The sequence below is a fragment of the Hoplias malabaricus genome, chromosome 9 (assembly GCF_029633855.1).
Source record: "Hoplias malabaricus isolate fHopMal1 chromosome 9, fHopMal1.hap1, whole genome shotgun sequence".
NCBI lineage: Eukaryota > Metazoa > Chordata > Actinopteri > Characiformes > Erythrinidae > Hoplias > Hoplias malabaricus.
Genome location: NC_089808.1, coordinates 19,665,109 through 19,692,923, shown reverse-complemented (window position 1 = coordinate 19,692,923; position 27,815 = coordinate 19,665,109). Strand labels below are relative to the sequence as shown.

Below are 27,815 nucleotides of genomic sequence, written 5' to 3'. Positions count from 1 at the left end.
TGCAGCAGCGGCAGTGTGGGTCTGTCCTGTCCCTCTGTCCTCTCACATTACTTACAAAACTATTACAGCCTCTTAGATTTGACCATCCCTGTCCTGTATTGGCAGCTCAAAGTGTTTTGTCATACAAGAGCATCATACAAAAAGTTTAGCATCGGTATTTTTACTAAATTACTTTTATTCTTAAAAACGCTTAAAGATTTTGTCTAGCTAAAATGCATTAATCAGTAATGTGTTTTTCGTATGGGTTGATATCAGAAAGAATTCTATGATCATCAGTGTACTCTTGATGTTTTTGCAAAGATAATTTAAAGTTGATTTAAAGGTAAACCCAGTTCTCTCTGATTAATTGTGTTCAGAAGCTCCAGGTCTCATAATGTTATATATATATATATATATATATATATATATATATATATATATATATATATATATATATATATATATATCACAACTACTGTTTGTATGTGGCTGAAATTTTAACTTGTCTATAGGTTTTTATTCAATGTTTGAATTACCCCAGAAACTAATTTCTAATTTCTGTTTAGTTTTGTAGCACTAATAGCCATCTTCTGAGCTTGGAGACATTTCCACCTTCAGTGATCAGAAACAGCAAAAAATAATTCAATATTTCCCACCTATGGAGCAGGAATAGAGCAATATCCTCATCTCAGTTCATGCTTTTCAACGTTTGGAGTTCTGTCCATGGTCTAAAAAACTCCAAATGCCTCTGCTATAGGCAGAGAGTGAGAGAAAAATCCTAGCATTCCGGACTAAGACTAAACTAAGACTGATTGTTTTTTTTACTCATTTACAGACACTGGAGTTCATAAACACATTACACTTTGGCCCATCAGTCAGTCCCTTCCTGGATCGGGGCCTTGTTGTGGCGGAAGGGCTTGTGAGGTCTCAAGACCTCCAGGGCTATGTCGTTGGGAGCGGTTAGCTCCCAGTAGGGTCTCCCATGGTGAACAGGTCTGGAGTGAAGATCCAGAAAAACACGACTGAGAAGCACCCCTAAAATCTTGAAGGGAATATAAAGTGTACCCTGCCCGGGAGAGGGTTGTCAGGACCTACCCCTGTAGTCAGGCCTGAGGGTAGGGTCCTACGACGAGCTCCTGGTGTCCAGGCAGCTCACGTAACCCGGTCGGACTCAGCCCAAAAAGGCAGCATGGGAGGATCATGTGGGCTCACCACCCGCAAGATCAAGAGTAGGGGTGCGGTGCACTGCCCATCGGGCACAGAGCAGGGGCGAAGGTGCCCCTGGCGTCGTGGAACTTTGCAGTCACTGCACTGGACTAATGCAGTCACTGTACCGGACTGTCGTGGTGAAGAGAGACCTGAGCCATAAAGCATAGTCTACATTCCCACTCTCACCTATGGTCACAAGCTCTAGGTAAAGACCGAAAGAATGAGATCGGGGATACAAGCGGGCCGAAATGAGCTTTCTCCGACGGGTTGCTGGGCGTACTCTCCGTTATCAGGCGAGGAGCTTAGTGATTAGGGAGGAGCTTGGAGACGCTGCTCTTTTGTGTTGAGAGGAGTCAGTTGAGGTGGTTCAGGAATCTGGTAAGGATGCCTCCTGGACGCCTCCCACTGGAGGTTTACTAGGCGGGTCCAACTGGAAGAAGGTCCTGGGGTAGACCCAGGACACGCTGGAGGGATTATATCTCCCGGCTGACCTGGTAACGCCTGGGGATTCTCCAGGATGAGCTGGTGGAAGTTGTGGGGGATTGAGACATCTAGGCTTTTTTGCTCACCCTGTTGCCACTGTGACCCTGAAATAGATGAGCGGAAAAGATGATGATTGTGATGATATCACTCAGGGATTGGCAGCTATCAGTCAGACAGTAGTAGTCCACTGCCCACTGCAGTTGGTTAAATCCAAGTACATATTTCTGCAGGCCGGAGGCCCGCAAGTGGGCGGAAACCAGCAAGTGGGTGGAAACCAGCAAGTGGGAGGGGCGTACGCAGCAAGTGGGTAGAAACCAGAAAGTGGGGGATTTAGATGTTTTGTGGAAAGGCGAATGTAGGAAATGCAGCCTTTGTGTTTTGAAAAAAGGGCATAGTTTATCTCCAACAGAACTAGGTACCCTCTACTAGTTGTAGTTTAAAATATTACGTTTCAGTGAAAACGAAATACATAGCACTTCTGATATTTTAATAATATATTTTTGGTAATCTGATTATGGGGTGAACTGCAAACTTATGAAATCCATTAGGTCTCTCATGTCTACAATCATTATTTTGATTTGATTACAGAACTATAGGACTGTATTATTTGTTTTGTACTCAGCACAGTATTGGATTATAATCAGTATAAATGTGTAAACCCTTAAGTAAAACTTATGGCCCACTATTGAAATAAATATTTAAAGCAGCTCCTTTCCATTAATGGACATGGGAGAAATGGTGCTAATAATTTGCAAATAATCAGTCATGGTGGGTGTTTATGACAATAGAGTCAGTGCATGTAGCTACAAGTGAGATGAACTTAATAAGATGGAAACTCACTGTAATGTAGTTATGGTTTAATTAATTCCAAGATAGTGGTGCACCCTTTCAGGAAATTTAGCTCAATTAAGAATATAAACAGACATTCAGAGAAGTTCACTGTACTTCATCTAGTTCCTTTGTGTGATTTTAAATTATTCTTTATAGAAGCATGTCCTTGTTGTAGAGTATTATGTATTACTCTTTGTGTTCAGATAATCACACATGCTTTGATTTGGCATCAGAACCAGGTCCTGGAACACCCTACTCAGAAAATTAGTTGAATAAAGTTTGTTTGAACAGGTAGAATAGGATCAGAATTAGATAACACTGGCTTAGACCTTCAGAAAGCCTCCCTTTATTATTACCTGGATTGTGCATGTGAATTTGTAGAAGGACTATCATTCATTCATTCATTGTCTGAAACTGCTAATCTAATTCAACTCCTCACAGACCGTCACATGGAGTGTGGCTCAAACCCACAACCTGGAGCTGTGTGACTGCAACACTACCTGCTGCACTACCGTGCCGCCTGAAGGGCTATCAATTTATTTTAATATAGTTCATTTATTCAGTTTAATTTATTTCAGAAATACACCATATGTACAAAAATTTGAGGACAAATTTGTATTGAATATATTCTACATTAAGTTGCAACCGTTACTAACACAGATGTGCACACACTGCCTCTCTGATCCCTGTAGAGAAACACTGACGATAGTACTGGATTCTTTGGAGTAGAGAAACATGAACCTAATGCCAGGCGAGGAATATATAGCACCCCAGCACTGAGCTGTGCTGATGAACCCATATTTACTGTCATGTCTCTTGTCAGGAAGTGAGTAGTAGCCTATATGTAAGCAAACATTATCATTCTCAGTACATGTGGTCTTAGTTAAATGGTTATTCTCTTTTTATTGCAAGAATTTCTCATATTAAGCCAACCACAGACACGCCTGTAAATCACATAATGCTGAAAATGTACTCCATATAATGTACTCAATGTTTACAAGGTACAATATTAACACTGAAAACAAAACAGTTATTACATGGTCACCAGGCATAGAGCTGTACTACAAAATACACAATAATCTAACACAATGTCCCAAAGAACTCACTGAAATTCTCTTAAACTTCCAAACAATGCTCAAACAGAGCAATCTCAGCTGCATTAGTTATGGAAAATTGTTAGAAGAAAGAAAATAACTAGGATACCTATTTTGTGCAGGGCATTTTACGCAAAGCAGGACGTCACAGTGAACCAGACAGCCTAGGTTTCTAAAAGTATAAGACTATACACACTGTCTGAACTGTGGTGTATAAGGGGCCCTGCAGTCTAGTATCTGTGCCTTAAGAATTGAGGTGAGGGGCCTACAGTCCAGTTTACTTGCCTTAAGAAAATTCTGGGGTGAGGGGCATGGCATAACCACAGACATCGCATTGACCCTGAGACCCTGCTCATCAACACAAGATTTTAGAAACAGCTCCATATCAGCCCTGTTTTTAAAAACAAATAAAAAAGGTTCTTTAGCCTCTGGGTCGTCTCCAGAGCCTTTAAGACAACTACATATCTTGAAGCCAGCGACGTGCTTGAGTCGTGCTTAAAATGTTCTTCCGCGCTCACTCGGAGCTGTACGGCCCACTTAGAGCCACTCTGGCAGCTATTAAGCAAGTAGCAGCTGCGTTGTTGTCAGTGGCAGCTGTCATTTATCGAATAGCTTAACCAGTCTGGTAATAGCAAAAAATCAGCCAACAAACAGGAGCTTTGTCAGAGCAGCTAATTCAGTAAGAACAGCTTCCAGTTTGTCAGTGGCAAATGCCAGTCATCAGCAGCTACCAGCTACCAACAGTCACCAAAAATCAGCTGCCTGTCAGTCACAAGAAGAGCATTGTCTGCTTACAATTACCACATAGAATTGGCATTGCCCATTGGTCAGTAGCAGCTTCCTGTCAGCAAGTATATGTTGCCTGTAGCTCACTGGCAGCTAACAGCCACTGCTAGTTGGTCAGTGGCAGCTAGCAGTCAGTAGCAGCTGCCTATCTCTCAGTCACAGCATACACAGATATGTATGGCATATATTAGATCCACATTTTTAAACGTGTGAAACATGAGTGAAACAACACATTTCATATCTGGTAATCATGTTTTAGACTGTATTAATCATTTAATTCTTAATCATATAATTCATTCATTGTTTCTAACTGCTTATCCAGGTCAGGGTCATTGTGGGTCTGGACCCTACCCCGAGTCACTGGGCACAAGGCTGGAACAAACCCTTGAGAGGTGCCAGTCCTTCGCAGGGTGACACATTCACATGTGCCGACCTGTGTTAATAAGGTTTTCTTCAAATCAATGAAAATAGTTTATTGAAATAAAGAAAATATCAAGTAATACTTTACATGACCAAAAGCAATAGTTTTCATCATTTTACACTTGTCCATTCTGCTGCCATCTCATGGCTTGGCTTTAGTATTTACACCATTATTTGGACTTGCAAAAACAAAGCTAAATCAAAAGAGGAAAAAGGCATGCCCTGTTGTACTGGATGAGGTTCAACCCAGTCCAAAATGGTGGCTTAGGCACTGCACAGCTCCTCTAAATCCCCAATGTGGTAATGGCAACAAAGGGCAAGGTAACCTGAGGATAATGGTTTCGAACACTTGTATTTGGGAGAGACATGTGATTAAAAAGTAGTGATTGATACATTATATAAATGTATATGTATATAGTATAATAATATATTTTTATTTAAAAGCATAACAACTAAATAAACAAAACAGTAACTTGGATATAAGCTCTACAGCTCTTTGCTAATTGGGTCATGTGACTGACACAAAGATTAGCAGAACTCAATGCCAAGAGGTCAATCTTTCAGATTAAGGAGGTAGTGGAGTGGGATAAAGCAGCTGCTGTACCCACACTACAGCTTCACTCGGAGGTCTGCTTTAATAATGACTACATTTTAGTGTGCTGCATTGGGATCTAAACAGGTGAGTAGAAATGCTTCATAAACTCTTCTAAAAAAAATTCTAGCTAGGTCAAGGGACATAATCATAGTGGATGCTGCAGAGCAAGTTTTCTACTATTGCTAACAGAGTTAAACATGAGATGCGTTATTTATTGGTGCGATTCAACCCTTAAATGCCTTATTACTGATGTGTCTGTTTCTTGAAATCTTATCAGATCATATAGAAAACTCATAGATTTTCATACATTTTCATGATCATGGGCTAATCCAAAGGAAAATCCTTTAAGTAGTCGATATAAGAACCGTTTAAATAAGTAGGATTTAGTGTTATACAATATCAGGCTTGTCATTAGCTTATTATGTTACATTGCAGTTCGAAGTATTTGGTTTGCAAAATACAGCATCTGCAATAAAGTATAAGTAAAATTATAAGGCAACTTACATTCATTCATTCATTGTCTGTAAGTGCTTATCCAGTTCAGGGTCACATTGGGTCCAGAACCTACCCAGAATTGCTGGGTGCAAGGCAGGAACACAGTCCTTCACAGGGTGACACACACTCACACTTGTGGACACTGTTGAATAGCCAATCTAAGCACCAACATGTGTTTTTACACCATGGGATGAAACATAGCATCCAGAGGAAAAACACAGAGACACAGAGAATCTCCCTGACCCTCTATCTTCCCCATCACAGCATGATTCTAGCCACTCCACTTGTCTGTTAGCTAGCTTTATAGAATGTTTCAAATAACCAGTGTCAGTGTCAGCTCTAGCCTTTATTATATGATTCTAAAAACAGTTTCTCTCTAACATACCATCCAAATCTTTTAATTTCCCTTAGATAACATTTACAGCTATGGGTTCCATGGAAGGCGAGATGACCTGCCCTATGTGCCGTGACTTGTTTGGTCCAGCTTACCCTTTACCTTGTGGCCATAGCTTCTGTTCCAACTGTGTATGGGAGATGTGGGGACAGACTCGGGGCTCCAGGACCAGCAAGGGGGGCTTCATGTGTCCACAGTGTCAGGAGGAGAATGGCATGGTGTTGTGTGACTGCTGTCCTGAGCAGGGGGATACAGGAGCGGTGTGTCCTGCAGTGAAGAGCTGTTTACGCTGTGAGGTTTCACTGTGTGAACAGCACCTGCAGCCTCACCTGCGCGGTCCAGCATACAGTACTCACCGGCTGGTGGAGCCACTCATGGACATGTCCCACCGCCGGTGTCCTGCACATCAGGAGGTCTTCCGCTATTACTGCCTGGACGATAGGGAGTATATCTGTGCGGACTGCCTTTTGGAAAGCAGCCATGGTCAGCACCAGGTTAAGGGCCTGAGGAAACTGGAGGAAGATTACAAGGTGGCCAGTAAATCTAGCACAAGTGCTAAATATGTTACACTGAATGATCACTTGTATCTACACTCATTGTCCATTTAATCAGCTGCACTGACCATACAGGAGCACTTTGTAATTCTACAATTACAAACAATGGTCAGGACCATCACAGAGCATGTTATGATTTGGGTGGTGGATCTTTCCCAGCCCTGCAGTGACACTGACGTCGTGGTAGTTTGTTAGTGTGTTTTGACACACCTCTTTGTTGGTGCACCTTGTAGATGTAAAGTCAGAGACAGTAGCTCATCTGTCGCTGCACAGTGTGTGTCGGTCGTCCTCTAGTCCTTCATCAGTGACACAGGACACTGTCGGTTGGATGTTTTTGGTCAGTGGACTATTCTCAGTCCAGCAGTGGCACTGAGGGGTTTAACAACTCTAACAGCACTGCTGTATCTGATCCACTCAAACCAGTGTGACACACACTAACAATCCACCACTATATTAGTGTCACAGCTGGACTAAGAACAATCCACCACCCAAATCCTACCAGCTCTGTGGTGGTCCTGACTATTGAAGAACATGGTGAAATGGGGATAAGTAAGTAGGCAAAGAAGCAGATATAGTACAGTCTGTAGAACACTTTGTAGAAAAGTACAAAGTGCTCCTGTATAGTCAGTGGAGCTGATAATAATGTAGGTTTTAGTAATTCATTTATTCATTCAGTTAATATATTATGCTTAAAAACAGTAGTTTGGAAATGTTACACATATAATGCAATGGTTATGAGTTACAAAGTTTTGCTCTGGCAATAACATATTAGTCCAAGTGTATTTTTTATTAAAGGGGAATTACGTTATTTTTAATATAATTCTCATAATTAATGTAAACAAAATCACAAAGAGTAATTGTATACCAGAAGAGAGAAAGATACTGCTACTAAAGTGAGCAACTGATGAGCAATTCCAGCTGCAGTGTTGAAATAACCCACCATAGAGAGTGTCTGTTCTCAGTTTTGATCTCTACAGCACATATAAATATATAAATATGTATATTCACAATGTAGACTTACATACAAGGTGTTGTATGGCAAAGTAATCTATTTTACAATTGTCAATAAGTATAAAAACACAGAAGGAATGACTTGTCATCACTACATTACATTAATGGATAGTACATTTTTAAAAAGCTATATTTGTTCTGTAGACAGTATTTCCATTGCCATTCGCCTTTGCTTAGTTTAAATTTAAAACAAGTTTTTATTTATCTTTAAATTATTTAATTAAAAATTTTAAATCAATTTTTTCCCCTTTAGGTAATTTTACAGTCTCTTCTTGAGCAAGCAGAGGAAAAGATAAAGGGTGGTGAGAAAATCATTCAGGAACATGAGAAAACAAGCAACAACATAACAGTAAGCAAATCCACCTTAAATGTCTTATTAAACATCCTGTATACTGTTTAGAACATTAAACTGGGGAATGGAGAGAGTGGAAACTGTACACTTACATGCCCTGGAAAGCCCACTTGCATTTCTTGTATTGAGGAGTCATGTAATCGTTCATGAAAACTTTTAAAAAGCTTTAAAAAGTGGTCTGGAGGAACAAATCTAAAAGAGACAAAGAAAATATGGGTTAAAAGAGCTCTCGGTAGTATTTTTACTTTAATATAGAGCTTCAAAATCATTGTGATGATACAGAGAACCATTTTATTTGCTACTCTGGGCTCTGCACTGGAGAAACTGCACTATGTAATGTTTAGAGGAGGGTAGGAAACAGCCCTTGTCCTTCTACCTCCTCCTTAATTTCAGGACAGTGCTGTAAAATTACAATCTGTAGAGGGCAACTGTAAGGGAAGCGCAGGGGCAAATACCAAATCTACATAGTGTTTCTTTAATAGTATTGTATATATGCTGTGAAAAGCAGATAGGACATCCCTAAAAGTAAATGCATATAGGTACCAAAACATGATTATCCTCTGTTTTCTCAGACAATAATAAGACCAGTTAAAAATGGTGCCGGTAAAACATGTAGTGTTTCAGAATATTTATAATCCTGTGTGATTTGAATAATCTAAACCTGTGTTACAGAGAATAAATTACCTCTAATCATCAAGTGTAGATTCTGCAGATTCTGTTGTAATATCAAAAAAAATGCAATAAACATATAAAGATTAAGATAACTCCCGTTAAAAATGTAAGTGTAAAAATGTCTTAAATCGTACATTTGTGGAGATAGAAACACCTTACGAAATGGTTCGGCATGCAAAGGGTTAATTTATTATGTTATGCCTATTCTAAAAATTGTCACAGGAGTCTTCTGTGGCAGATGCCTCTCATGTGGTGAGGATGGGCTCAGCTCTGCAGACCCAGGTGGACAGACTGGTGTTGGCTTTGAGGAATGCAAACGAGCAGGAGAGGCAGCAGACCACTCAAAGACTGCAGGAGAACTTCAGCAGAGTAAAAGGAGGTCTGGAGCAGACTGAAAACATCCATCATTATCTGGACAGTCTGCTGAAGGAGACAGACCCCTTCCTTCTAATCTGGGTCAGAGGCCGCCTTCTTTTTATACAGAAATAATGCAGTTACAATAATAATAGTAGAAACAGCATAATAGTAGCCTTGCACACAATCAAAGAGAGACAAAGCATTCTGAGAAGAGGTAAAGTTTGAGCCAAGACTGAAGATAAAAAGTGGAAGAAGGTAAGGAGTTCCAGAATGTGGAAAGAAAGCCTAAACCTAGGAACGGTCAGTTGTAAACAAAAGTTTGAACACAAATGTCCACAAAGAATGATTTCTTTGTTTAGCCAGATAAATCTATAAGGAACAGATGAGGGAATTTCCTATTGGACATTTCTCAAATCTGGACTAAATTTATATAGCTAACTTATAAAAGCTGCTTTGTGAAACCTCCTCCTAATTAAATTATCTATTTAATTGAGACATAAGCTTCAGAAAAATGTAAAGGAATATTAGGTAGAATCTTTACCTTATAATTACAGCTTCAGTATCATTGTGATGCTTTACTGATCTGTTAGAGAGAGCAGAGCCTTTGTTATGGGCACTCTGATAGAAACTGCACTTCCCACACCCTCTGCCTTGATTTCTGGACAGTGCTGTAAAAATGAATTACACGCAACTGTAGGGAGGAGCCAAATAGGCCAAATCTTACCTAATCTTACCTTAATCTTAGTATTACTTTAAATTAGGTATTTCTGATATATTTTTAAATTACCGTTTACTTTCATTTTTGATCTAGCCTTATTCTGGGTGCTGGAAAAAACGAATACATCCAACTTAAAGCACAGAGGTCAACCGAGCAACTCGAGCAGCTTGTGCCCAAGGAAAATGCTGTTTGTGTCGTTTGGACACGTTTTACCTTTAGTGAAGATGACACTGAACATGACGTTAAATGTAAAGACTGGAAAAGATAGTTTCAGTAACCAAAGTTAATCCCACAAGTCTGTTTCAACACTTAAAGCATGATCACACAAAAAGGCAGTGAGAGCAACATAAAAGAAAATCCCAGCTTTAAAGGCATTCACGATTTTTATCTAAACACACTTTTATAAAATTCAGAAGATTTGCTAGCTCTCCTGTCTGTTTGCGCACTGGACTAATGTCTTTAAAAAAGCCCTAGTGTAGCGGAGTCATGGATAATTAATCATTATCTGTAACCGCTTATCCAATACAGGGTCACGGTGGGTCCAGAGCCTACGTGGAATCATTGGGCGCAAGGCGGGAATACACCCTGGAGGGGGCGCCAGACCTTCACAGGGCAACACAGACACACACACACATTCACTCACACACTTTTGAGTCGCCAGTCCACCTGCAACGTGTGTTTTTGGACTGTGGGAGGAAACCGGAGCTCCCGGAGGAAACCCACGCGGACACGGGGAGAACACACCAACTCCTCACAGACAGTCACCCGGAGCGGGAATCGAACCCACAACCTCCAGATCCCTGGAGCTGTGTGACTGCGACACTACCTGCTGCGCCACCATGTTTGGGAACCATTAAGTAATATGTAGTGTCTTTACCTGTCCAATTCTAGTTTGGAAATGTAGGCCATCATGTTGGATAACTTTACATATTATACAGCAGAATTAACTAGAATTAATTATTATTAATGAATTAAGCTCATTGACCTGCTGTAGGTTCTTGGCTCCGAAATTGAATCTGACCAAAAAGTGATAATTCCGTACAAGAAAGGTGCACACAAACAAATAACCAAGGATTGGCTTTACCACACAACTTATTTATTAATTGTAATATGAAATAATGACTATTAATTATACATTCATATAATGAAATGGATTACAGCGATACATGAGGGAGCAGGGAGATTAATATATGAGGGAATTTCTCTATGATAAATACCCTAAATTCTAGAAAGGCTATTTTTTATCCCAGCAAACCATTCAGCACCACTCCTGAGCAATGAAAGATATGAAGCTATGTGACCTTGTGTATCCCTGGAGAGGAGTGGAGACGGCTTGCAGTACATCACAGACACAGGCCTTGTAGCATTGCACCTATTTTTCTGTTTGGCTTTTGGTCAAAGACACAGCCTTAGACACGGCGACCACTCTGTCAGAGCTGGTGGCATTCTGAGGGGCATGTGGGATTCTCCTTTGCTGCTGATCTTCCTCCTTATGAGATCCACGTCCATGCATGTCTCTCCTGGGCCTTTGCTCAGAGACGTTACCTCAGAAGGTGATCATTTTGAGGGAGCATGTGGCCTTCTACTTCATCACTGATCCTGAAGCTCTTGTCCTACCACTTTGAGGGTTCGTGTCAAGCTTTGCTGGATTTAAACTATAGCTTTCTAATATTACTTCTAGAAATAAACATAAACTTCTGTTGTCATTTCTGGGCTCTCTTAGCTGAGCTTCCGGGCTGGAAGCAGATTCACTCTTGTGTGAATCTACCCTCTGCTTTTCCTCTCTCTCTCTCTCTCTCTCTCTCTCTCTCTCTCTCTTTCTCTCTCTCTCTCACTCACTCACTCTCTCACTCTCTCTCTCTCTCTCTCTCTCTCTCTCTCTCTCTCTCTCTCTACATTTTCTTTCTCTGTTCTGGGTTTGTTCTGCCTGGACCCTGCTTGAAGAGCCTAAGTCTGTTTTAAGAGAGAGCCATAAGAGAGTCTGTATTCTCTCTGGAAGAGAGCAGAGTCTCTTAGAGACTGAGAAGAGTCTAGAAGAGCCTAGAACCCTTGAAGAATTTTGAAGAGGGATCTGAAGAGTGATCTGAAGAGCCTGTCGCACCACTGGGTTTTAAACCAGGTCTTCGGAAACCCACCTTGAAGGCCTGATTGGTCATCAGGGATTGAGGATTAGAGCATGTCTTGCCTCTGATTGGATGTTCTTTTAGACTAGAACCTCCCTTGGTAGTGACATCACATACAATTTATGACACTTGACATAACAAAGACTCCTGTTGACTGAGTATCAAAGATTTCTGAATCATGCTTTTGCAATATAAAGGATTATATGTTACACAAAGTAATATCATTCAGACAAAAACCTGTTTTACATGATTCTTACTCAAATAACATACAGAGTATTTGACGTCCTTGGTTCCTACATAAGTTCTTACAGAAGGGTAATTTTAAACACGTAAATTAATTCCATCCATTTTGATTGTCTAACTGGAATTAATTTTACACAGTCGTACCCATATGCAACTTCAAACCAATGGGAATTAAGGTTTAATTAAGCAGTTTTTACAGAGAGAATAAGTTGATCCTTGGAGTGTCTCTGCCATCACCAGAATTTCCTCTCTTGACCTTATGAGTCATAAAACGTCCTGAAGTGGCCTGTGGTGTGGTTTACGACAGTCTCTGGGTGTTATATCAGATTCCAATCTAATTTGGTGGAATGGGAAATGTCTCTGAAGTTGACCATCTAGATTCTAAGTATTAAGGTGCCAAAAAGTCAAATTTCTTTTATTAGAAATGAATAAAACATTCATCTGCCACTACTCTCGTGTCAGTATAAAAAAACAAGTAAAAAAGCATAGTGACTCAGTAAGATTTGCCCTGCAAAGAAATAAAAAATGAAGCAAATAAATGACAAAGAGCCCTCTAAATGTTGAAAATCAAGAAAAGAGATGAGGATATTGCTTTATTCCTGCTCCATAGGTGGGTAATGTTTACTTATTTTAGCTGTTTCAGATCATTTAGGTAGAAACCCACTCTCAATTTAGGAGACTTCTAACTGCATGAAACTAAATACAGACCGAATGTGTTACAAAAAAACTGCCGTTACTAATGAGTTACTGTGGTAATTCAAACAGTGAATAGAAACTTAGTGACTTCAGCCATGAACCAACAACAGTCATTTTTCTCCTCAAACATACCGCTCCACCTTAAAATGTACTGAGCTTCTGAACGTAAACAAACCAGAGAGAACGGCAGCTCCCCACAATCAAAGACATGTAGACTTATTTTATCATACTAGATAACCATACTTTTCAATAATCTGCATATTTCTTTGCAGGGATTTCAAACTGAATATTCAAGGTAAGTTTTCTCCCACTTCCACTGTGACTGATAAATTTAGCTCTGTAATAGGCACATGTATCATGTTACCATGTTTGTACGTCTAATTTAAATTTTTAATTGCACTTCCACACAGACACATTCATGATGTAAATCTAATGAATGTCTTATACATTGTAGGCTTGTGGATGGCCTCAACTTACCACTGTTTACCCCAGTGCTGCCAAACTTAAATAAGAAACTTATTCTGGAACACATGGAGCAGAAATACAGGGAATTCATATCTGAGACGCTGAAATGCCTTACTGAGCTCAAGAGAGATCTCTGTGAGTGAAGACATTTTCATTCTCCACAAGATTTGGGCAGTATGAAAGTTCAAAGTTATACTGCGTTATTACAAGATGTTGCCTGACAATGATGACGTTATATGAAAAGTGTAAAACTGCAGTATGGGGCATTCACTTAAGACAAGAACACTCATACACAAAGTACCCCCCTATTTATTGGCTCACTGTCATGCTCTGATAGGAAAAGCAGACAAATCCGAAAAACAGATAAAAACCCAACCCTGAAGAGTGAAGACACAGCAAAATGTAAATAAAAAGAGAATGCATTCATTTGAACCCTAAACTGAATTGAAAATAGAACAAATACAATATTTAAATTGTAGATTGTACAGTTTTTATGAAAAATATCTGCCCATTTTTTTATTTTATTCCAGCAACACATTCCAAAAATGTTGGACTTGTAGACTGGTGAATTAAAATAATAAAGGACATGGAACGTTCATCATCTATGGTATATAATATCATTAAAAGTTTCAGAGAATCCATAGAAATGGGCTGCAATGCCCAAATCCAATATTGGCCTTCTGTGGTCTTTGCGCCTTCAGAAAGCACTGAATTAAAAACAGACAGATGTAGTAGTGGAAATGTAGTGGAAATTTTGCATAGGCTCAGAAAAACTTACTTTTTTGTTTGTTTTTTAGTGAGTTGTTCTTTAACCCTGGACCCCAACTCTGCCCATCCACTCTTAAATGTTTCTAATGACCTGCTGTCGGTGACAAGGGTCAGACATCGATTACCTCTCTCTGATCATCCTCACCGTTTTGACCACTGGTCACAGGTGGTCACTAACCAGACCTTCACCTCTGGAACACACTACTGGGAGCTGGAAGCAGAGGGATTCTGGGACATAGCAGTGACCTATCACAGCATTGATAGAAAAGGCAAGGAGGGGACAGCCTTTGGGTGCAATAAGGTAATGTTAATATTTATAGTACAGGAGTATTATAAAAACACACACACACACACACACACACACACATACATACATACATATATATATATATATATGCCAGTCCTTCGCAAGGGCGACACACACTCACACTTATGGACACATTTGAGTCTCCAATCCACCTACCACCGTGTGTTTTTGGACCGTGGGAGGAAACCGGAGCACCCAGAGGAAACCCACACAGACACAGAGAGAACACACCACACTCCTCACAGACAGTCACCCAGAGGAAACATTTTTTTGTAGTATTCCTACATTTCTTGCATATTTTGAAATTAAATCGTCTATAAGATCTTTTTTAAAACATGACTTTAATTAAAACCTAGTGTTAACAGCAGATAAAATAGTGATTATTTGGATAAGCTGATGAATTGCTTGACTTTTTTTTTTCGGACTAACACAGGTGTCATGGAGCCTGACTCAGCAGCATGATCGGAAGCTGGCTGCCTGGCACAACCGAAAGAAAATCCGACTCGTGTCTAAAATGTCTGGAAACCGTCTGGCGGTCAGTCTGGACTTCACATCCGGCTCCATCACCTTCTCTGAGGTGGGGCCATCATCCGTTCTACTTCCACTGCACAAATTCTGCACCAACTTTACCCAGCCTGTGTGCCTGGGCTTCGGCCTTTATAAACCTGAGCTTAACAGCCGGATCTCCATCCTCAGAAAAACGTGACCCTCACTGTGACTATGAGACATGAACCAAAGGGCTGATTCACTTGAAACTATTCTAAATATGCCAACATTAGTCAATTCAATGTGTTCTGTATCAAATTAAAAGAAATACATAGCATAATTAAAGGAGCATTCAGTCTTTTGTACTGCAGTTTATGCTCCACAGAGCGAGTCCTCCACACTGGAGCAAAGGTATACTTTTTAAAATAGTTTGAAAGTAGTACAGAGTTTGTAATAAGTCCATTAGGTGTCAGTTTCAAAAAATGAAGAAAAGTTATTGGCAAATTTGACTAGTTTCACCTTTATGTTTAGTTCATTTTATTTATATTTTTGAGAAATTAATTTGAAAGTATGCTGGTGTTGAATTTTTAGTAATTACTTTACATAAGTTTAAAAGCCTTAAAGTGACTGCAATGGCTTTGGTGTATTTGCTCTGAGCTGCAAAGCCTGATTGTTTTATGGGTCTGGTGCTGGTTTACATGACTTATGTTTATTATTGATTTGACAACGATTTTGATTAAAGCATTTATATTTAACGAGTCAATGTTGTCACTACTTCAAAATTTTGTTACATGAATTAATATATAATTAATTCAATTAATATATTATACATGAATTAATATATAAATTGTTCCATCTCTCTCTCTAACACATACATACATATATATAATTTGTGTGTGTGTGGTGCGTGTGCTTTACCAATATGTTTAATAAGATAATTTTCAATCAGTTCCTTCATAATATTTATCAGATTCATTCAGGTCCAAAAGGTAAAAATTCTTCAGAAAGTTTTGTTTTAAATATTGCCACTTCTGAGGCTAGTTTGTTATGAATTGAGGTGCCTAGCAAGTGTAAGGAAGTCCTGGAGAGTATTTTTACTTTTACTTTTTCTACCTCTTTTTAATAATAATAATAATAATAATAATAATAATAATAATAATAATAATAATAATAATAATAATAAAAAATTATTGATAGAAACTGGGCGGCATGGTGGCGCAGCAAGTAGTGTCGCAGTCACACAGCTCCAGGGTTCGATTCCAGGTTCGATTCCCACTCCGGGTGACTGTCTGTGAGGAGTTGGTGTGTTTTCCCAGTGTCCGCGTGGTTTCCTCCGGGTGCTCCGGTTTCCTCCCACAGTCCAAAAAACACACGTTGGTAGGTTGATTGGCAACTCAAAAGTGACCATAGGTGTGAGTGTGTGTGTTGCCCTTTGAAGGACTGGCGTCACCTCCAGGGTGTATTCCTGCCTTGCGCCCAATGATTCCAGGTAGGTTCTGGACCCACTGCAACCCTGAATTGGATAAGCGGTTACAAATAATGGATGGATGGATGATGGAAATTGAAAAATGAAAATTAGCGTTCAATTAGCAGGGTAAGAGCACAGTTTTTGCACAAAATATTGCAATGCACACAACATTATGGGTGACATACCAGAGTTCAAAAGAGGACAAATTGTTGGTGCACGTCTTGCTGGCGCATCTGTGACCAAGACAGCAAGTCTTTGTGATGTATCAAGAGCCACGGTATCCAGGGTAATGTCAGCATACCACCAAGAAGGACAAAACACATCCAACAGGATTAACTGTGGACGCAAGAGGAAGCCGTCTAAAAGGGCTGTTCAGGTGCTAACCCGGATTGTATCCAAAAAACATAAAACCACGGCTGCCCAAATCACGGCAGAATTAAATGTGCACCTCAACTCTCCTGTTTCCACCAGAACTGTCCGTTGGGAGCTCCACAGGGTCAATATACATGGCCAGGCTGCTATAGCCAAACATTTGGTCACTCATGCCAATGCCAAACATCTGTTTTAAGGGTGCAAGGAGCGCAAATCTTGGGCTGTGGACAATGTGAAACATGTATTGTTCTCTGATGAGTCCATCTTTACAGTTTTCCCCACATCTGGGAGAGTTACGTTGTGGAGAAGCCCCAAAGAAGCATACCACCCAGACTGTTGCATGCCCAGAGTGAAGCATGGGGGTGGATCAGTGATGGTTTGGGCTGCAATATCATGGCATTCCCTTAGCCCAATACTAGTGCTAGATGGGTGCGTCACTGCCAAGGACTACCGAATCATTCTGGAGGACCATGTGCATCCAATGGTTCAAACATTGTATCCTGAAGGCAGTGCCGTGTATCAGGGTGACAATGCACAAATACACACAGCAAGACTGGTGAAAGATTGGTTTGATGAACATGAAAGTGTAGTTGAACATCTCCCATGGTCTGCACAGGCACCAGATCTAAATATTATTGAGCCACTTTGGGGTGTTTTGGAGGAGCGAGTCAGGAAACGCTTTCCTCCACCAGCATCACGTAGTGACCTGGCCACTACCCTGCAAGAAGAATGGCTTAAAATCCCTCTGACCACTGTGCGACTTGTATATGTCATTCCCAAGACGAATGAACGCTGTATTGGCCGCAAAAGGAGGCCCTACACCATACTAATAATTTGTGGTCTAAAACCAGGTGTTTCAGTTTCATTGTCCAACCCCTGTATGTATATATATATATATATATATATATATATATATATATATATAAACTAAGCAAAAAGAAAATGAAGGGGCAGAACAAGAATTGAATAATTGAATTATTTTTAAAGAGAATATTTAAAGATAAAATACCAAAAACATAATAGTAAAACATACACCTGAAAATAGTTTTTTTAAAAATCAAATAAACATCAAATGAATGTATGTATAAAACAAGACCTTAAAAACTGAAAAATACATACAAATAAAACCCTAAGGTAAGGTGCTTTTTAAAGTTGCTAAGTGGAGGTGCTTGGCTTGTGGGAGAGAGTGCCATATTGAGGAAGTGCTAAAAGCATCCTCACTGCTTTTTTTCTGTGTTGAATGAAAAGACTCCATTGTTGAGCACATTCAATTAGAAAATCCAACAGAACAGACATGTTAATGTGTCATTCTTGTTTTTTCTTTTTTTTAATTCACCTCTAAAATAATATAATATTACAAAATGTTTAAAAAATAATAGCATATTTTTCTGTGATTTAATCATTGCATTTTAAACACTCAGTGTAACTTTGTGTAATTAATTATACATCAGTCTACATCAGGTCTGAGTTCAAATTTGACCCATTTTTTTCCAAATCAAGTCCCACTCCGAGTGACTGTCTGTGAGGTGTGTGGTGTATTCTCCCTATGTCTGTGTGGATTTCCTCCAGGTGACTGTCTGTGAGGAGTGTGGTGTGTTCTCCCTGTGTCTGCATCAGTTTCCTCCGGGTGACTGTCTGTGAGGAGTTTGGTGTGTTCTCCCTGTGTCTGCGTGGGTTTCCTCCGGGTGCTCCAGTTTCCTCCCACAGTCCAAAAACACATGTTGATAGGTGGATTGGCGACTCAAATGTGTCCATAGGTGTGAGTGTGTGAGTGAATGTGTGAGTGTGTATTGCTCTGTGAAGGACTGGCGCCTCCTTCAGAGTGTGTTCCCACCTTAGGCCCAGTGATTCCAGGTAGGCTCCGGACCCACCGCGACCCTGAACTGGATAAGCGGTTACAGACACTGAAGTGTTCATGCATGCATGGATTCGTTTATCCAATTAATTCATTCATTTATTCATTTTCCCTAACCACTGGACACTGTGCCCAGGTCCTACCCAGAATCACTAGGTGCACACTCAGGAGAGGCCACCAGTTCATCACAGGGCATCTTAGTCATCCCATCACTCGCACACTCAAACCTATGGAAGCATTTTTGAACAGCCAATGAGTTATTGCATGGGTTACTTTAGTGTGGAAAACTCACACAGTCAAAGGGAGAACACACTAAACTCCTCACAAACAGGAACCCAAGGCAGGATTTAAACCCCCAACCGCAGGACTTTGCACCACCATGCTAACCCATAGCATTATAGTGTTTTGTGGCAGTAATGCACCGTATATTTCACCACAACAACAGCAAAACCCATTTGGGAACCTCTGTTCAATAGAATCTTGGGGAGAATGTACATCTACCATATGGAGGAGATTGGCCTCCTCTCAAAAAAAGCATGTTTCCTTCAAATGGTGGTGGTGGGGGAGGCGTGGCTATGGCTTGTTTATTATCAACATAGCCATGCCACAAACAAGCCTAAATATCACAAGGGAAAATACATTAAAAATACAATACAACAGCCGAAATACAAGTTCTAAAAGTGTTTTCTCCTTTTGTTTCTAAAAGGATCTGTTTAAACTGTATGTATCTTTTTTGTAATCAAACTGATTGCAGAAATTTGGTTCTATATTGAGAGCGATGGATTGGGTGCATGTTCTGAAACCTTTGTAATAATTACATGCTGCATCAGACTTTTTCTATTGCCAAAAATGAGCAAAGTTTGGTTTCCAGTTATATATGGGCCCTTTAAATGATTTTGAAGTGAGACATAAATAGAGAGAGTGTGAGATGCAGCGGGTGTGGGGGGGTGTTTGTAGGGAGGGTCTTTGGCAAATATGATAAGTACCACTGAGCTTCACGGTTCCTGCAGTCCCTCCTTGCCTTTCCAGAGGACATACCACCACATCAAACAGGTGATTTATTCTCTTTATTATTAAGGAATGAGTGGGAATACATTCTGCTTTTCATCAATGCAGTATGGCTTATATGTGCAAAACTATTATAATGTTAAAAACTGAATTCATAATTGAAAACACTGGGAAATAAAATGCCTTGAGGTAATAATGCAAAAGTGAAGCTTTGTTGAATTTTGTGGTTTTAAATGTTTTAAGTAATATCATTTCTGTTTGAACAAAACATTGTTTGGTGATATTTTTTGGTATAATTTGAAAGCATCAGCTGCACTTTAGAATTTTGTTGAAATTTCCTTAACAATGGTTGAATAAAAATGGTTGAATTATTCAGGAAATTATTTCTTCCGTTACATATGTTATTTGTACTCAGCAGTTTGTTAAAAGCTTGGCACTTTTTTGAAGAGAGTTGTATGCATTTTTGTATGCAAAAATTTTTGACCAGTTTATGATTTTCTAAGTAAATACCTCACATAACTGTGACCCATTTTTGCATATTTTTATTCATTTGTTTATTCATTCATTATCTGTAACCACTTATCCAGTTCAGGGTCGCGGTGGGTCCAGAGCCTACCTGGAATCATTGGGCGCAGGCGGGAATACACCCTGGAGGGGGCGCCAGTCCTTCACAGGGCAACACAGACACACACATTCACACCTACGGACACTTTTGAGTCGCCACCGTGTGTTTTTGGACTGTGGAAGGAAACTGGAGCACCCGGAGTAAACCCATGCTGACACAGGGAGAACACACCAACTCTTCACAGACAGTCACCCGGAGTGGGAATCGAACCCACAACCTCCAGGTCCCTGGAGCTGTGTGACTGCGACATTACCTGCTGCGCCACCGTGCCACCCTTATTTATTTATTTATTTATTTATTTACTTACAATTTTTGGCATAATTTGGAAAGGCCAACTCTCACTTCTACACTACAAGTGTTGACCAACAGGAATGTTGCTCAGAACTAAGGACAATGTCCGTTAAAGGAACAGTATGAAATATTAATATTCAGCTTCAAAAATCATTGTGATGCTTCACTGACCTGTAATAGAGAGAACATGGCCTCTGTTGTTGCTACTCTGGGCTCAGCACCACAAAAACTGCACTATGTACCTTATGAAGGAGAGTTGGTACAGTTCACTACAGTGAACAACACTAGGGAGAGCAACAATATGGATAAACCATATATGTTTCTCTACGTTAAAATCGCTACAATTTGCATAAATGTTGTATGATTCTATTTACAGAAATATGAGTATGAGATTGTGAGAAAATAGCCAAGATTATTCAACCTTTTTCTGACCATTTTTATCTTGATTAATTTATTTTGTTTAGAGAAAGTTACTCCTTTGGCAAATTATTTGGCTTGTTTTAGAAATTATTTCCTGAAACAAGTCAAATGGTCTACCAATAGAATAAGACACTTTTTCTGGATACACCTTAAAATGAGCATCAGTAATCCAGAAATGGGTTGAATAATAGTTATATTAGATGTAATTACTGGATTTAAGATCATCACTCACTGAGTACATTTTTGCAGTATGACAATGAGTGTTGAAACATTTGCACACAACTATATGTCATAGCTGAATCTTTTGCCTATATGCAGAGTGCCAGGACACTGGAGGTCCCTTGGAAGCAGTGTGCTGGAGGAAAGGGGGGAGAGATGGATGATGTATGTGGGTGGGTGGTAGGACAGAGTGGGATGCATGTTGTGGAGCGTCAGGAGGGAGAGGGCGCGTGTGAAAGACAGATGGTCTCTCAGTGGAGTTGTTCCTTTTTCTCTCCATAGTACTTACTCCCTCCTGCATGCTGCTTCCCTCTGCTGACACCCATCCAACACTGCCTCCTTCCCCCTCCTATCACCTCCTCTTCCTCCTCCTCCTTCTCTCTCATAAGGTTACCTGCTGATTGTGAACACATTTATAGGAGCAATAAGTGACACAAGAATATTTATGAAAATTATTATTATTATTATTATTTTTTTTTTTAAATGACTGATAACTCCTTTAAATTTAAATATACATGAAGGGTTTATTGTGTAAAGGGAATGCAGAAATAAATTATTTTGTCTTTGTTAAGAAGGTTTAATGTTAGCTGAAGTTTTCGGTGTCTCTGAATGTTTTTTTCCGCAAATTTGGCCGTGGATCTATTATCCTACAGATATAGGGAGACATTTTATGAGGGAGTTAGTGTGGCCAAGATCATGCCACATTAAAACTCATATTGTTACACATTTCTAAATAGGAAAAAACAAAACAACAACAACAATTGTCCCAGTAAACTATTAATTTTGATTTAGAAATCCATTAGTGATATAATTATTGGAGGCTCAGAGACTGAACTGTGAGAGTGATGATTCTTTTTCGATAAAGAAAATAAAGTTTTCCTCCTCAGGATTTTTGGTGAAAAATCAACCTCACCTCAGCGTTCTCCTTTGAACTCCCACACTTTATCATATATCAGCTTGGTTTGAAATGAGAGTAAAACGTTAATGCTTACCAATGATAAAATCTGAGAATATTAATATGACTCTAATATAAAGGTTAATCCCTATTAACATTCCAGTTGTGATTAATCAGTAATTATGTAGTTATAGACTCACAAGTGTCCGTAGGTGTGAGTGTTTGAGTGAATGTGTGTGTGTGTCTGTGTGTTGCCCTGTGAAGGACTGGCGCCCCCTCCAGGGTGTATTCCTGCCTTGCGCCCAATGATTCCAGGTAGGCTCTGGACTCACCTGATATACTGGATAAGGGTTACAGATAATGAGTGAATGAATGAACATGTAGCTATATTTTCAAATTAAAAAATGTATTCATTGCATAGGTAGACATTGCAATTTCAGAATTGGGAAAAGCTAAAGTGTGGAAAATATTGGGTTCAAGATGAGAGTTTTAGTTATTTATATACTGCAATGATTAGAGCAGTGATTTTTTTGGCTAGTGTTTGTTAGCAACCTAACCTTATAGCTCATGTGGTAAAAAAAAACAAAAAAAAAACAGAACCCAAACCTGCCTTGGCTGAATGAGTATATCTGAGGCCATTTAAAACAATTTTTTTTTTTTTTCATATTCAATCATCCATTAGGTGATTTCAATTGATTTTTTTAAGCCACTATCCAATTAAAGTTTCTTTAGGCAACCAAATGTGCTGGACAAACAGCATAGCTTACTGTTTATTTTGGTTTATGCAAGGCTGGACTTTAGCTAGTCACCCAGCATTAACATTCTGATTATCCAGTAGCCTATGACAACTTCCAAAAATGCAACTGCTGCTTTAGCTGGTAGCAGATATATATAATGGTTTTTGTAGCAGGAATCTTTTTAGCACCTTTATTTTTAGGAATTAACTTCCACAGCTTTATCACACATTTGTCCTCTTGTTTTTCTCTCTTCACAGATCATCTGATGATGGATTATATTCCACTTTCAAAAAACCTGTAAATGGAATCCCATGGTAAATGAAACAACCCACAAAAATAGTGTGATATTTTTTTAAAAGTTGTTTATGGAAACTAAAAATGAAGAAGGAAGGACACAAGGCAGTTTGATTTAATTCCGCCCATCTTTTATTTTCCTCTATTTCAGTCTTGATTGCTGAAAGCTAAAAATTTGAGAAAATATACATAAACTTTCAGAAGCAGACTGCAAGATAAATCAACTATTCAAGAGCATGCCACAAGAGTTACCTGTTGGAGTGCCTACTCTAATCCTTGTCTTGATTCTGCTGTGGGGCCCCCTGGTGGTCAAGAGTCAGAATGACACTGAGCCCATTGTCCTGGAAGGGAAATGTCTAGTGGTCTGTGATTCTACTCCATCTTCAGAACCAGCCAATAATGCACTGGGCATGTCAGTGCGATCTGGAACTGGCCGGGTCGCTTTCTCTGCAACTCGTCAAACCAACCATGAACCCACTGACATGAGCAACCGCACCATGATCATCTACTTTGACCAGGTATGCAAGAACAGTAAGCTGAACAGACAGGATCCTCATCATCTTATCAGACCTGCTTTTTCAAACAATATCTGCATTACTGCTTAATCTTATTTACAGATTTTGGTTAATGTTGGTGGCCATTTTGACCAGGAGAGCAGTGTCTTCTTGGCTCCAAGAAGAGGAGTGTACAGTTTTAACTTCCACGTAGTGAAAGCGTACAACAGACAAACCATCCAGGTAGGGATAAATATTAATTTTCCCCTCAGAATATAGCTGCTGGCATAGAAAAACACTGCCTCTAATGAAAACCACAGGTTTTGGACTTCATAAAATGAGTGGCGGTAGCAATAAACCCTATTGACTCATTGTGTATGCGCATGTTGTTTTTGATTTTTGGGACTGAACACAACTTAGTATGCATGAGCTTAGTATGCATGATGTAAAATACTATAATGTTATTTTTCCTTGTTGCGCTGTCCTTCTGTCACTTGGTACCTTCATTGGCCAACAATCAAGGAGTGTTTGTAACTTTTCAAAAGACCATGGTGTAATTATATGAGCTGCCATTGTGAGTCTGCTAAAAATAAATGGGATCTCTACTGTACTTGAAGATTTTACAAACTATGAGTTTTTGCAGGATGCTGTGCATTTTGTTGTGATTGACAAGTCTCTCTGGCCAATCAGTGCTCTGCTAGATTTAAGGTTACGGTTTAGTCCATACTCAGCTCACTTGGAACCAAGTACTATAAAATTTTACTATAAAAACCAGGTACTATAAAATTTACCTTGTTTCAGGTACCAGACTTGTCTAACTGAAAATCAAAAAAGTAGAGGCAAGTTGAGTAGAGTAGGTACCATGCAGTGGAAAAGTGACATAACACTAACAGGATAATAATTAATAGAAAAAGTGGAACCACTTTCTACTTGATTTAATGAATGACGAATCCCATTGGTAATACTTGCTCATTCTGTCCCTCTTACAGGTGAGCTTGATGCTCAATGGATGGCCAATGATTTCTGCCTTTGCTGGAGACCAAGATGTAACCCGAGAGGCAGCCACCAATGCTGGCTTGGTGATCATGGAAAGGGGGGACAAGGCCTACCTGAAGCTGGAGCGGGGCAACCTGATGGGGGGCTGGAAATACTCCACCTTCTCTGGCTTCTTGGTCTTTCCTTTGTAAATACAGAAAGGATGGAGGATTGGGCAGAGAAACTGAGCAGAGGCAGGGAATTTACAAGTACAGGCTGGTTTTCCAGGCACAGAGTTTTAGGCCTGAAGTCAAAAGATTTTCAACATAACATGCCACTTAATGTGTTCTAAATCTGATCTGAATAGTTGTCTGGAAAACCAGCATAAAGAATATACTCCTTAGCCACTTTATTAGATACACTATGCACTGTGGATCTAAACTTATTCTTCATTTAAAGTTTCCTTACCATACAGACATACTTTATAGACCTACTAATGCAGGGTGTAATCCATTTGTTTCTTTGCAAAATTACAGTCAGATTTTTTTTCCTGTTCATAAATAATCAAGACCAAACTTTCCATGAATTCCAGATATATGCTCGCTTAAAATATTACTATTCTAATCTTGATTTAAATACACATATGGACCTCACATTCCTAGCATATTTTGACATGCCATTTTTGAAGTAAAGTTGTGAAGCACAGTATGAAACAAGCTTCCAGAATCTAAGCTATAAGTGATCCTAATCGTTTGCAGTGAACCTGCCTCAGGTAAGCAAAATGGCCTTGGTGCGGCCATTGCTTCAAAATATCATTATGAAATGCCAGAGCTAGGTCAATGCAAGTAAGTGGAGGTGATAAAATGGTGGAGATACATGGTTAGTGTTCCTACTAAAGTGGCCAGTGAGTGTTGATCCGAGGAAAATACACATAGGTTCTGTTTGAATTCTAGGTCTGAGTTTAATTTTAAGTCTTTCTGCTTTCTTTTCTGAGCAAGAGTTCTATGTTGAGAAGCAATCGGAAATCTATTGAAATATGCCATAAAGAAAAACATTTATAGTTTAATGGAAAATAGATTGAAATAAAATATAAAATTTATTTGAATGGGACTTTTTTTTCTGGTGGCACTGTCCTAAAATGTTCATAATGTATATTTTGTCAGTGTTTCTAAAATCAAAACATGGTATGAGGTAGAAACTTTCTTATTTTTAAGAATTATTATTATATTATCAATTATTAAATATATATATATATATATATATATATATATATATATATATATATATATATATATATATATATATATATAAAATAATAATAACTTGCATTCAGAGGAGCACTATGTGCTATTCTTACTTTAAAATTACAGCTTCACAATCATGGTGATGCTACACTGAGCAGTAATATGGAGAACAAAGCTCTGTCATTGCTACTGTGGGTTCAGCACTGCAGAAACTGCGCTATGTAACTATAGGAGAAGGGTAAAATACCACAAATACATCTTACATGACATGAGTCACTAATTTTTTTGAAGCTCTGCTAACACAATGCCACTGAACACCTTAAAGGAACACTAGGTAAGATTTGGGCTTTTTGCTGCAGGGGCTCTCGCTAGTTATTAGTTTATAGAGCACTTTACTGTAAAGAATAGGGAAGTGGTGGTTTCCTACCCTGGTCCACAATTGTAGCAATGACTCTAATGTAGTAGAGACTCTATTCTCCCTGTTACAGGCTCTGGAAATAACACAAGAACATTGAAGCTGTAATTTTAAGGTAAAAAATATCTTAAAGGGTTCTTTTAATGCATCTGGAGAACACAAACTGGCTAGATCCATCACATTAACTGACAGAAGCCTGTGCAAAGCTAGCACCATGAGCAGAGAGAGGGAGGAGATGAGGGTTCATCCTACCCATGAGCAAGGTCAGTTGTTCTCTCTAGGACCATTTGGATGACTGGGGCATCACCAGGGAACAAACCATACAAAGAAGCTGTTTGGATTTTTAAGACTGAAATTTTTGGAGGTTTGGAAATATGTTTTTTATATTAGTTTTAAGTTATTGTCACTGGAAAATGAATAACCTTTTTTGGGTATGAAATTAATACAGGCATGGGTAGTGTCTGAGTTGCACAGTACGGTAAAATGCCATCTTCTTTCAATGAGCCTACTTAAAAACATACAAACAAACAAACAAATAAAAACACAGTGTATTTTAACTAAACAGATCGTAAATATGTCTAAACTGTCTGAATTAGCGTTAGCATTGTTAAACACATATTGTTAATGAGAGCTATCTAAGTCTAGTGGTGGAAAACAGATACAACTTACAGAGGCATTGGTCAAGATAAGACAGATGGAGCTTTTGGCAAGCAGCAACTCACGCCTATGCTGGACACCTATGGATGTACCAGGGTATCCTGTCACAATCAATTTTTTACGCCGAACTGAGTTCAAAGACACACTTATAAATAAATCATTAGCATGTGCGCTCTCTCTCTCTCTCTCTCTCTCTCTCTCTCTCATTGATGTTATGTCATATGATCCCATCCTGTAAATATCTAGTTATTTTTTTAAGTTGTTTTAAATGCTAGAAGCACTATTATGCACAAAATAAGCAGTGATGAGCATTCAGATTTAGAAATTGCTTTGAAACTAGTGTTCTAGGCCCACACAGACGAATTCAGATAGCCGTGGTTTCTTATGTCATTAAACTATAGAACCAATCCCATCAAGAGGCCGGACTTTCAAACTGTAGGAAAGTGGCAAAGGGGTAAGTGGAGACAGACTGGAGAACTAATTGCATATTCACAGATCTGCATGGACTGAATGAAAGCAAAGCGTAGAATTATATCTAAACTACTTTTAAGGAGTTAGAAGATTCTTGGAAAGAACTTGTAATATAATATATTCAGGAACAGAAATTGGATTTGAGAAGTTTAATCAGTGACCAGAGGGAGACTTTTAAGGTCACATATCCAATGATGAACTGTATGGTACTACATTCAAACAGTAGGTGGCCTGGTTACAGATTAAGAAGCAGCCCAGAGACATCACTCTAATGACAACCATCAACTAAATTAGGGCTTCCTGTTACACTTCTACCCATGATGGTATCCAGTCATGT

General features: G+C 39.2%; 2 protein-coding genes across 2 annotated transcripts; both read left to right on the top strand.

Annotated features, from left to right (window-relative positions):
* The first annotated feature begins 6,318 nt into the window (after positions 1-6,318).
* On the top strand, positions 6,319-15,520 carry trim110 (tripartite motif containing 110). Its single transcript, XM_066680296.1, has 7 exons — positions 6,319-6,816; positions 8,105-8,200; positions 9,098-9,331; positions 13,285-13,307; positions 13,467-13,612; positions 14,275-14,546; positions 14,986-15,520. The coding sequence occupies exons 1-7, from the start codon at positions 6,319-6,321 to the stop codon at positions 15,256-15,258; spliced, it is 1,542 nt and encodes a 513-aa protein (XP_066536393.1). The 3' UTR covers positions 15,259-15,520.
* Positions 15,521-19,755: 4,235 nt separating this feature from the next.
* cbln12 (cerebellin 12) lies at positions 19,756-25,756 on the top strand. The gene is made up of 5 exons (XM_066681804.1): positions 19,756-19,786; positions 23,186-23,242; positions 23,374-23,740; positions 23,840-23,959; positions 24,706-25,756. The coding sequence occupies exons 3-5, from the start codon at positions 23,459-23,461 to the stop codon at positions 24,901-24,903; spliced, it is 600 nt and encodes a 199-aa protein (XP_066537901.1). The 5' UTR covers positions 19,756-19,786; positions 23,186-23,242; positions 23,374-23,458; the 3' UTR covers positions 24,904-25,756.
* The last annotated feature ends 2,059 nt before the right edge of the window (positions 25,757-27,815 follow it).